General features: G+C 51.5%; 1 protein-coding gene across 1 annotated transcript in view; it reads right to left on the reverse strand.

The window, feature by feature from the left end:
• Nucleotides 1–9703, reverse strand: part of OSBPL2 (oxysterol binding protein like 2) — a 51368-nt gene extending 41665 nt beyond the window's left edge. Inside the window, exons 1-3 of the mRNA XM_007954684.1 lie at nt 9667–9703; nt 9143–9284; nt 7171–7246 (exon numbers count right to left, since the gene is read on the reverse strand). Coding sequence (XP_007952875.1) covers nt 7171–7246; nt 9143–9284; nt 9667–9703 — 255 coding nt within the window. The remainder of the gene's footprint in view (nt 1–7170; nt 7247–9142; nt 9285–9666) is intronic.
• Nucleotides 9704–11694: the final 1991 nt, after the last annotated feature.

Below are 11694 nucleotides of genomic sequence, written 5' to 3' on the forward strand. Positions count from 1 at the left end.
AGCAGAGTTGCACCACGGCCCGTGTCCTCTCCTCCTCCACCCACAGTCCCACTCCAGACTCTGGTCTCACACTGACACCGCTGGAAAGTTCAAAGCCTACTTCCACTCATGCCTCCCCCTCAAGCATGGTCTTGGGCTACTTGTGGACAAACTGTCCCAAAGCAGAGGTGCTGTCACTTTGTTCAAAACCACCATCACCACTCCATGACCCCACCCCCTCCAGGGTTACAGTGGTCCTTAGCGGGCCTCGTCAGACCTTCCCGAACCCGGCCCAGCATCCGAGGCATCTGCACTCTGGGGATGGCGTGAGGCGTGAACTACACCAGCCTGGCCAGGAAGACACGAGGCTGGGGAGCAACTGGGTTTCAGGAAGGGGACTCGAGTGCCCTGGGTAAAGGAGAGGGATTCACAGGAAGAAGCCAGGCAAACCTGGCCGCCCTCAAGGACAAGGGTCTGAGCAAGGCCGGAGCAGGTGAGGGTAGTGAAAAGGGGAAGCAGAGAGAAGGGGCAGGAGAGAGATGGGGGGCAGAAGACACAGCGGGAGCGGCCCTAAGCCACCAAGACAAGGCCGGCTCAGACGGAGGCAGAAAGACCTGGCAATACCTCACCAATACCTGGGACACTTGGGGAGAGGCGCATGAGGCCAGGTTGTGGAAGGCCTCACCTGTTGGCTAAGGGGTTCTCATGTCATCCCTCCCTTGAGGCACCTGACCTGCTCCATGTCCGTCCAGAGTGGACACCTGCCAGGTGTGAGGGAAGGGCTGGATACAGTTCCTGTCACAGAGTCTATAACTGCATGGTGTCGGGAGACATGGTCAGTGGCTATCTACAGGGCTAGGGGAGCCATTTACCTAAGAAATGGGGCGAAACCTGCGCGTGGTTAACTGCACAGCATCCAGAGGTGTGGTCTATGGTTATCTATAATGGCAAAGGGAATTCCTGGGCAGTGCAGTTAAGTCTGTGGGGGAGGGGACCTGTACAGGAAGGGTGGCTCCAAGTGGGCCGCACGTCTGTCCTCTGATCTGACAACCCATCTCCAGGCCCCAGCAGCAGGCCTCCGGCAAGCCCAGGCGGACAGGCCAGGCTCTGCGGGGCAGCACGGCTTTGGTCAATGAAAGAGCAGCAGCAGCCGTGTCCAGCATCCGCGTGGGGGAGCCACGTGGCTGTGACAAGAAATTGCTCTACACCACTCACTCCAGGAAACACAAGCAGGACAGAAGCCTGCATGACAGGAGGAAACCTGCACGTGGTTAACTGCGTGGTGTTGGGAGGCATGGGCCGTGGTTATCTACAGATAAAGGGGAGCCGTTTATCTAAGAAACGGGAGGAAACCTGCACGTGGTTAACTGCGTGGTGTCGGGAGACGTGGGCCGTGGTTATCTATAATGACAAACGGAATCCCTGGGCAGCGCAGTTAAATGCTCAGCCACTAACTGACGGGTTAGAGGTTCAACTTCACCCAAAGTGCCTCAGACAAAAGGCCTAGTGACCGCTTCCCCAAAATCAGTGCTGAAAACCGTCTGAAGCCCCGTTTCAGTGCAACACCCATGGGGCTGCCATGAGTCAGAGTTGACTGGGCAGCCACTGCTGTGCTTCTTCCCCATAAGGGAAGGGAGAGAGGGAGGGGAGGGGAGGGGCAGGGACAGGAAGTGAAACTTCTTGGAAGACCCATTGCTTAACAGATTTGACTTTGGACCCATGATCCTAAAACCAAATTGAACTGCTAAAAGCAATTCTGAACACCAAAAATAAAATAAGCAAAGGACCCAGCTTCCCCAGTGGAGCAACCACACAGAAAGGCGTTGCCCCTGACTATTCTAGAACACGACCACATGAGTGTGCATCCCCCTGGGCTGTACCCTCAGGACACAAGGGCTACAGGAGAAAACACACAGCTCCAGGGCACACCTGGCTCCAGGACTGTTACGGAAGTGGGATAAACCATTGAGTTGCTAATGTGTGAGTCTCCATCTCCCGCCTCCGGTGTTGCTGAAAGTGGGAATGTCCGTGTGGGAGAACAGACACAGACAGCAGACAGAAGCACGCAGACAAATCCTGTCATCCGACAGGAAGCACTTCTAAGAAACAGATCAGCACAGATCTAGAACCAAGGGCCAGTGGTAGCAGCCCTGGAGTCCAGCCCAAGATCTCTGAATGAGTCTCCCAGAGAGAAGGCTGAACTCAGGTCCCAGGTCCCAGGTCCTAGGCAAAAACAGGCAGGGCACGTGGGAAGCGTGTCACCCCAGGGCTACAGGTTCCCTCAAAGGGCCAAGTCCGGCCACAGATGGGACAGTTCACCAACCGGAACACATCAAACAGGTTTAATCCATGTGCCAAAAAAAGGGCTGCAAGTGGGTCACGTTGGTCATCTGGCCAATGCTGGTGAACTTGAAATCATTTTGAAAAGAGATAATCATGCCTTGAACCCGACTTTCCTATACAAACTGCACCCCAGTAGACGAAGGGAACTTCTCTCAGGGAGACATTCCAGATCACAGATGAAGAGCGGCAGCACTACGTGTCATCCACGAGCAGCTGCCAAAACTCCATGGGTCTCAGCACTGGGCCAGGCTGGCTCTTCAGCAGAAGAACGACAAAGAGGTACTTCCTGGAGCGAGGGGAGGGAGAGCTGCCAGCTAGGGAAGAGACAAGCATTGTACTGGGTGAAGGGAACGGCATACACCACAGGCTGGTGACCAGCACTGCATCACGAAGGAAAAGGAAGACACGGAGAGGCACACGAGAGGTCAGACCACAGAGCTATACAACTGGACACACACAGTCCTGCAGTATCAGTGACATCAAACCAAAACCAAACTCACTGCCACTGAGTCAGATCCAACTCGCAGCCACCCCTCCTTGGGTTTCCAAAGCAGAATCGCTATGGAAGTAGATTGCCCAGTCTTCCTTCTGAGGAGTGGCTAGTGGGTTTGAACCACCAGCCTTCTGGTTAGCAGTCAAATGCCTTAGGCACTATACCATCAGAGCTCCCATATCAGTGATAGCAAACATTAATCTATGGGTGGGTACATAGGTAGACGGGCTGAGTGATCAGGTGTGTACTGGCAAAAGGGATTACATCCAGAACCACAGGAAAGTCTGGTAGACGTCACTTGCACACACGTATTGCACGTGCTACGAGAATGTCCATATACATAATAGAGCTAACTGGGCATACTCAGGATAACCTCTTAGCCACTGTCAACCACCCTGAGGGAGTGAGTCACTGGGTCCAAGGGCTTAGGACCATGGTTGCAGAGGACAGCACGCTCAATTGGCATACCATACCACACAAGAACAGTATTCCACATCCTACTTCAGTGAGTAGGCAACTGAGGTCTTAAACACTCACAAGTGGCCATCTAAGATGCAACAATTGGTCTCTCCTCATCTGGAGCAAAGAAGAATGAAGAAAACCAAAGATGCATGGAAATAGTTAGTCCAAGGGACTAGTGGACCATGTGAACCTCAGCCTGAGACCAGAACTAGATGGTGCCTGGCTACCACTGTCAACCACTTGGAAAGGGATCAGAATAGAAGATTCTGGATAGAGTGGGAGAAAAATGCCAAACAAAACTCAAAATCATAAAAAAAGACCAGGCTTACTGGTCTGACAGAGCCTGCTGAGACCCCCGAGACTAAGGCCCCTAGTCACTCTTTGGGCCTAGAACTGAACTCACTCCCATGGCTTCCAGCCAGACAATGGACAGGCCTACAGGTGAACAATTACACCGGGTAGGTACACTGCTTAGAATGATCAATCATGAGGGATCAGAAGGGCAGTGCTTGCATAGGGAGACAGCTCAGAGGGCAGAAACACACAGGCAAGAAGGAAACAGGGAAGAGGTAACAACAGGGAGAAAGTGGGAGGAGAGCTGTTACGTTGTGGGGATTGCAGTCAATGTCATGAAACACAATGTGTATAAACTGTAGTATGAAAAATGAATTTGCTTTGTAAGCTTTCACCCAAATCACAATTTTTTAAAAAAATGTATTTCCAATGGAAGGAGCCAGGAGAGCCCCACAAACAATCGGCAAAAAGGTTGTTGTTGTCAGGTGCCGTCGAGTCAGCTCCGACTCACAGCAACCCCATGCATGGCAGAACAAAACTCTGCCCGGTCCTGCACCAGCCTCATGATTCCTGTCATACCTGAACCCATCATTGCAGCCACTGTGTCAATCCATCTCGTTGATGGCTTTCCCCTTCTTCACTGACCCTCAACTTTACCAAGCGTGATACCCTTCTCCAGGGAACGGTCCCTTCTGACATGATCAAAATAGGTGAGACGAAGTCTGGCCATTCTCACTTCCAAGGAGCATTCCTGCTGCACTTCTGCCAGGACAGATTTGTTAGTTCTTCTGGCAGTCCATGGGACTTTCAGTGTTCTTCACCAACACCACAACTCAAAAGCATCCACTCTTCGGTCTTCCTTATTCACTGTCCAGCTCTCACATGCATATTAGGCAATTGAAAATACCATGGCTTGGGTTAGGCGCACCTTACTCTTCAAGGAGACATCTTTGCACTTTAGCACTTGAAAGAGGTCTTTTGCAGCAGATTTGTCCCAGTGCAATACGTCATCTGATGTCTTGATTGCTGCTCCCACTGGTACTGATTGTAGAACCAAGTAATAGCAAATACTTGACAACTTCAATCTTTTCTCCATCCACCATGAAGCTGTTTATCGGACCAGTTGCGAGGATTTCTGTTTTCTTTATATTGAGGTGTAAGCCATACTACTAGGCAAGAAACAGCCAAGCGAAAACTGGCGTCAGAGAGCCCCAGGAGCCTGAACCTGTGTTGCTCTTACAGAATCATGGCTGTGACAAGTCCTACCCTTTAGACACACGCAAGAAGTTCCACAAACGTCAAGATGCCTGGAAAGTGCTTCAGACACTGGGTCCCCTAAGGGACGCAATGTGGGGCAGAGGAAATCTCACTGGTCACCATCAGTGGCTGTGGAAGCTGGTGATGGGACATGGGGACGCCGTATACAATACTGCCTGCTTTCCCGTGTGTTTTAAATTTCCCATGGTAACAAGCTGCTTTTTATTATTTTTATTTTTTTATGAGCTGAGAAGTAGTAGAGAGAGAGCCGTGTCACAGAGGCTGAGAACAAGCACCCCAGGGCAAAGGAACACCTGCCACGGAGAGGAGCAAGGGGCTGGGCACCCTCTACCCTCAGCCGGGAACACACCCCACCCCACCTGTGTACACTCAGCTTCAATCTGAATCCACCCCAGAATCTGCTACTCAGAGAAAAAAATGAAAAGCCAGGAAAACCAGCAAAAGCCAGAACCCACACAGGGCAGAAACCTGTCAGAGGAGGAGAACACAAATATTTTCTACTAGAAGAAGTGACAGAAAAGTGTAAGACTGCACCCTGCCCAGGGGAGGAAAACTTGCAAGACCCAGCCAAACAAGGCGGTCCTGCTGATTTCTGGGTCTCACAGATTTCACTGTGTCTCGCTTGGTTGAGAAGATGCTTTGGTGTTAGAATCTGGAATAGTCAACATCAAATAGCTTTTCAGGATAATAAAAATATACTTCCTGCACATCCTCAGACAGGTACTTCTGTCCAGAGCTGCACTGCTCAGAGTCATATGTGTAGGAGCAAACTCGAAAAGGAAAACATCTCAGCTGCGTCAGTTTGAAAGATGGTGCCCAGAAACACATGGACATGCCAATGGGCGGGCAGGAACAGCAGACACAGGTCCTGGGACCAGTGACAACCCAGCTGTGAGCACACCCAGTGCCCAGATCATGGTTTCTAAATACCACTCTCCAATCACAAGGCTTTGGAGAAGTGGTTGATCCCAGGAGCTGAAAGAGGGAGAACACAAGAACACAGAGCATCCTGGCCACAGTGCTGCAGGGTCAGGAAGCGGCAGAAACAGGACGGGCCTATCACACGGCGCCGGACCAAGCTCTACAAGCTCTCAATGGCCGCAAGCAATGACTGGGGCAACTAAATATGTCTGATAGCGCTGGGCCGTAACCCCTGGAGTGAATGCATCAGGACAGCACTAGGCCGTAACCCCTGGAGTGAATGCACACCAATCAATGCAGATAGAAATAGGGGGAAACATATACCCAAGGAAAAGCGGTGCTATCTCTGTATAGGAGAATTCCCATTAGTAAACTTACAAAGAACTAGTGAAACAGGAACGCACTTTTAGAACAACACAGGAATAACTGCTGCAAGCCAAATCCACCGATGGATGCCAAAATTAGCAGGTGAAAACAAGATGAGAAATGGTATCTGCCCAGAGTCCAAGTATCTTCCCCAAGATATCTACTCATTACAAAGAGAAAGACAGTAACTTCAGCGGACAAAGCTGACCAGGTGATGAAGGACAACGGGACCAGTGAATGGATGCCTGGACATGATGCACCCCAACACAGCACACCGGGAAGGGCACCTCCCTTCCACATCTCCACAGAGAGACATCAGAAAAATGCAAACCAAGGAACACTCAACAGAACAACCAACCAGTACTACTCCCAAAGTCAAGATCAGGAAAGACAAGGGAGACTGACTAGCATCAGTGCTGGAGAGCCTGGGGAGATGGACGACCTGTCATGTGGGACCCTGGGGGCGATCCTGGCAGAGAGGCCATCGGCAGTGGGAGAGGTGGTGAGACACAATGAAGGCTGCAGTTCACTTAAAAGGAGCATGACAGCAGCTTGATCACTGGACTGTGGGGAACTGTGATGTCCACATTGGGGGAAGTGGGCTGAAGAGTCCACGGAAACACGATGAACTGTTCCTGCAACTTCTCTTAAATCTAAAATTGCTTCAAATAAGAAGTTGGAAACAGCATGAAGCTTTCTCCGGGAAAAAGGACTGAACTGGGGAACAGGAAAAGGCAGACAGCATGCGGAGAACGGGGCGAGAAGCTCCGAGGAGGAGGGAGGCGTGGTTTCCACAGACCATCCCAACCTGTATCCGTCTCAACTGTTTTTCTACTAGATCTTTCGAGTAACCCACACTGTGTTCCCAGTTCCCCTTTCACACACGTGCCCCTTTCCTGTTCTAGTAGCATCTTTATGCCACACTGTTTGGGAACACGCAGGGTGCGTTTTCCTAACTAGCAGCTGTGCAATAAACTCACAGGAATCGAGCATGCTTTGGCTTCAGGTTCCCAGACGAGTCTACGCGAACTTACCAAGCCAATGCATTTTTTCAATATGCTCCACACGCTGAAATCACTTCTGGTGAACATGGGAGCGGGCAGCGACATCCTGCATGGGGCAGCACAAGGACACAGATGATTAGCCTACCATGAGGGCCAGTTGCAGCTGATGGGTTAGCCCAACAACCGTCTTCCTAATATTCATACATCAGCGCTTCTTCTTCTGCCCACTACGAGTGAAGGGAAGTCGGACATGTGGTTCCAGTGCTCCAAGGAGGGTCTGGACAGTGATCACAAGGACGATGATCACAAGGACAACAGCCAGCTCCTTGAGAACCCCTGGCCTCCCACCACAGCACTTGTGTGGACAGGGACCCGGGGCAGGGGGCAAGGGAGGAGCCCGCCACATCACACACCACCTAGGAGCCAAGTCTTCCTCTGGCATCTGTGCCTTCCATAAACCTTGTGTGGTGGCACAGCTGGGGTTGAGCGGGGCTCTGTGAATAAGCAGGGCTCTGTGAGTGCATGCATAGTGACCCAGGCAGGGCAGGAAAGGGTTCCCAGAGGAGGGGCAGGAACCAGAAAGATGGAAGGGGAGGGAGAGCTTGGCAGGCACAGGCTGCAGGGAGGAGTGTGATGAAGCCAGAGGAGGGAGCAAGGCGGAGCCCAGAGGGCCCTATGGCGATGGTGCCGGCCTCCATCAGAGAAGAGGGGCCTAATTTACACAGGAGAGGAAAAGGGGACCCGCTGGTAAGTTAGCAGGGGGAGAAGGGGTGCCAGTGAGTGTCCCTCAGGGAGGAGAAGGGCATGACTGAGCGTTACTCCAGGAGGAGGAGGGCTGCCACTGATCGATGCCCGGGACTCCCGCACATCCCAGGCCACGTGGCTGTCCTGCCTCAGAGCTTCCAACAGAGACCACAGGAGCCTGGTCAGACCTGTCTTCTGAGAAGATGGCCCCGCAGCATGGAGACCAGAGGGTGCGCAGGAGGCCAGCGAGGGCAGAGGGCGGTGGTGTGCAGCACATGGCACTGAGGGGTCCACGAAGTATTTCAATGGGACAGTCATCAGCCTCGGAGCAGGTAGGACATGAGGATCAGGGAGACCGGCACCAGGGGAGACTCAGCTTCACGGTGGTGCCGCACTTGAGGAGGGGAGGACAGCCGAGGCCCAGCCCCAGCAGAAGCCCGGAGGGATGGGAGCCGAAGGGAGGCACACAAATATTTGGTGAAGCAGCAGTGACTAAATAAAGGCCCAAGAGGTCCCTCTGAGTCACCCAAGGGCAGAGGGCAAGCAGGTGACAGGATCTGCAGGTCTGAGCTCAGAGGAGAAGTGGGGGAAACCAGAGGGGCTATCTGGAGCTAAAATACCAGTGAGATGGGTAGACAGAAACTCCCACCTTCCCACCACTACTGTCTCCAGGCACCACAGCCCACCCCTTGTGACTCATCACCCCGATGGCTTCTCCCGCCTATGTCCTCCGTTCTACTGACAAACTCTCTTTACAGAAGCCCCCCATCACCAGCATTTACTCATAGGGAGAGGGGAGAGCCCAGGGAGAAGCAGGGGGTGTGTTCCTGATGTCATAAAACTAGAGAATCCTTCCTGTCCCAATGGAGGGGAGGGGAGCACGTCTCAGCAGAGCCCAACACGCCCACAGGGTCAAGTGGAGAGGCAGCAGGGCCCGGGCTCGGGTGGCAGGTGTGTGGGCCAGGTCCAGGCATGGCCCTGGATGCCCATCTCCCTGACCCACACGGCACTCCCAGGTCAGCACAGAGAAGGCCACCCTCTCACAGGGGAGGGAGCCACTCAAGGGTGTTCCACACTGACACATGTCATCCCCAGACCTCTAGACGCCAGGGGCAAAGGGAGGCCTCAGGACAATGTGTCATCTGCAGGCGGTCCTGGCTGGGGGCTCATCCAACTCGGTGTTCTGTGGCTGCTGAGGAGGCGCTGCCAACAGACCGAGGGGGACACAGATGCCTGTGGTGCGTGTGGGACAACATACCTGTGTGTTTGAACCCCATTCTCCTGGGGGGGCCTCGTCTCGGTATTCCCAGCCTTCTGATTTTCACTGGTGTCCGAGCCAAGCCCCCCTATTATCTTCTGATTTGCCTCTGCAAATTCCCCAGAATGATCCGAATCAAAGCCTGTGGAGAAAAACAAAACAGGGATTCTATCCCGAGCTGGGAGAAGTCAAAGGCAACGTCCAAGTCTACCATCAGGGATACAAGCAGAATCAAAGTCAATGTCCAAGTCTACCATTGGGGATACAAACAGAAAGCCTGAAGCTCAAAATGGCTTTTAATGGACCCATTTCAGAAGAATCAACTGTGCTTCCCAAGAAATACAGGTAGTGATGGCAGGGACTGAAGAGGCACATCCAAGGAAGAAGTCCCATTGTCAAGTGAATGCCAAACCTCAGAGTTCATTCCACGCTATGATGCAGCCTTTGCAAGGATTCGACGTTCAGCTCTAGGAAATTCGCACCCACATGCTGCAGTCTATAGGTCATGTTCTTGTTCCACTCACCTGTGACGGCATCAAAGAACTCCTCCTCACTGTTCATCCTTCAGCAGCCTGCCCCTTCCAGCGCCGTGCCGTGTGGTCTCCTACGGGGTCATTGCGCCAGGGCTACATCTAGGGCACAAGGGGTCTTCTGGGCCTTTTCTTGGTCAAAATCCAACAGGCCCTGGAGATCTAGGGGAAGTCACACGACACACTCAGCATGCAGAAACTGTATGGTCTAGAAATGCTTCTTCAGTGCTTCATTCACTGTGCTTGAAGTCTAGCTTATTACATGTCAGAAAGGAAATGAGCAGAATTAGAGCAAAAAATGCAGTGAGAGGGCACATTTATAACATAAGGGCTGGTCATTGGTAGTGGATGAGCACGTAATTACTGTTTGAAGGATTATTTCTAAAAATCATCATCCACCAGTGCATACTCCAAACACACAGTGGCCACTCAAACACACCAGTGATTGTGAGGATGGCGCAGGACCAGGCAGCTTCTGGGTCTGTTGTACAGAGTGACACAGGGACACCAAAAGTGGGCACCAACTCAACGGTAACTACCAACAACAACGAGAAATGAGCTGTCGAGCTGGGAGAAGACATGGAGGAATCCAAAATACATACTGTAAGTGAACAAAGATAGTCAGATAAGGCACAAACTGTCTGATCCCAGCTGCAAGCCTTTCTAGGAAAGGCTCAACTACAGAGACAGTGAGAAGATGCACAGTCGCTGCAGGTTCAGAGGGAGGACAGGGACACCATCCTATGTGCCACTGTCATGGTGGACACATGACCTGCTGCACTCGTTGAAACCCACACAATTCCACAACACAAAGCAGGTACTCCAACGTGAGCCATGGACTTGACGGACCAGGACTGGCTCCTCAACTGTAATAAGTGGACCACAGGACACAAGGCACTCAACATGGGAGCTGTGGAGATGAGGGAGCATAGGGTTTGCTGATGAGTGGCTCCATCAAGCCCACAACCAAATACAATCAAATACTCACTTTTTCCTAACACCAACTATGAGGAGGCAACACCCGCAATGTTCACTTCTCCACACAGTTCTGACCTCCGGCTGCCCACACAGCACTCCCTCCTCTGCCCTGGCCACCTCAGTTAGATCAGATCTCAGGAGTTAAAGGGACACCGCCCATCAGACTGCCAAGCAGGCCCGAGGCTTCAGAAGCCAGCCACAAGTCTAGCAGTCCATGTGACACCCTCACTTCTGACCTGCGGGCTACCAATTTAGGGGTCCCCTCTACCCTCTCAATACGGTCTTAGTGATAGAAATGATGCCACAGATCATGATAGAATTTCGCAAGACCAACCACTTATTCACTACAAATACCTTTCTTCAACAATGGCAGCCATACACGTGAACTTCAGAATACACAGGAATCAGATCAACTATATCTGTGCAAAGAAGCGACGGAGCTCACTATCTTCAGCCAAAACAAGACGAGGAGCTGACTGTGGAACAGACCATCAACTGCTCACATGCACATTCAACCTGAAGTTGAAGACAATTAAAATAAGTCCACAAGAGCCAAAATATGACCTTGATTATACCCCTCCTGAATTTAGAGCCCATCTAAAGAATAGATTTGATACACTGAACACCAATGACCAAAAACTAGAGAAATTGTGGGATGACATCAAGAACATCCATGAAGAAAGCAAGAGGTCATGAAAAAGACAAAGAAGGAAGAAAAGACCAAAATGAATGTCAGAAGAGACTCTGAAACTTGCCCTTGAGTGCAAAATAGCTAAAGCCAATGGAAGAAATGACAAGGTAAAAGAGCTGAGGAGATCTCAAAGAGCAGCTCGAGAAGACAGGGCCAATTACTATCATGAAATGTGCAAAGACCTGGAGTTAGAAAACCAAAAGGGAAGAACACATTCGGCATTTTTCAAACTGAAAGAACTGAGGAAAAAGTTTAAGCCTCGAGTTGTAATACTGAAAGATTCTAAGGGCAAAATATTGAACAATGCAGGAAGTTATCAAAAGAAGATGGAAGGAATACACAGAGTCACTGTA

This window comes from Orycteropus afer, unplaced genomic scaffold, assembly GCF_000298275.1.
Source record: "Orycteropus afer afer isolate SDZICR_OR568_19922 unplaced genomic scaffold, OryAfe1.0 scaffold00469, whole genome shotgun sequence".
In the NCBI taxonomy this organism is placed as follows: domain Eukaryota; kingdom Metazoa; phylum Chordata; class Mammalia; order Tubulidentata; family Orycteropodidae; genus Orycteropus; species Orycteropus afer.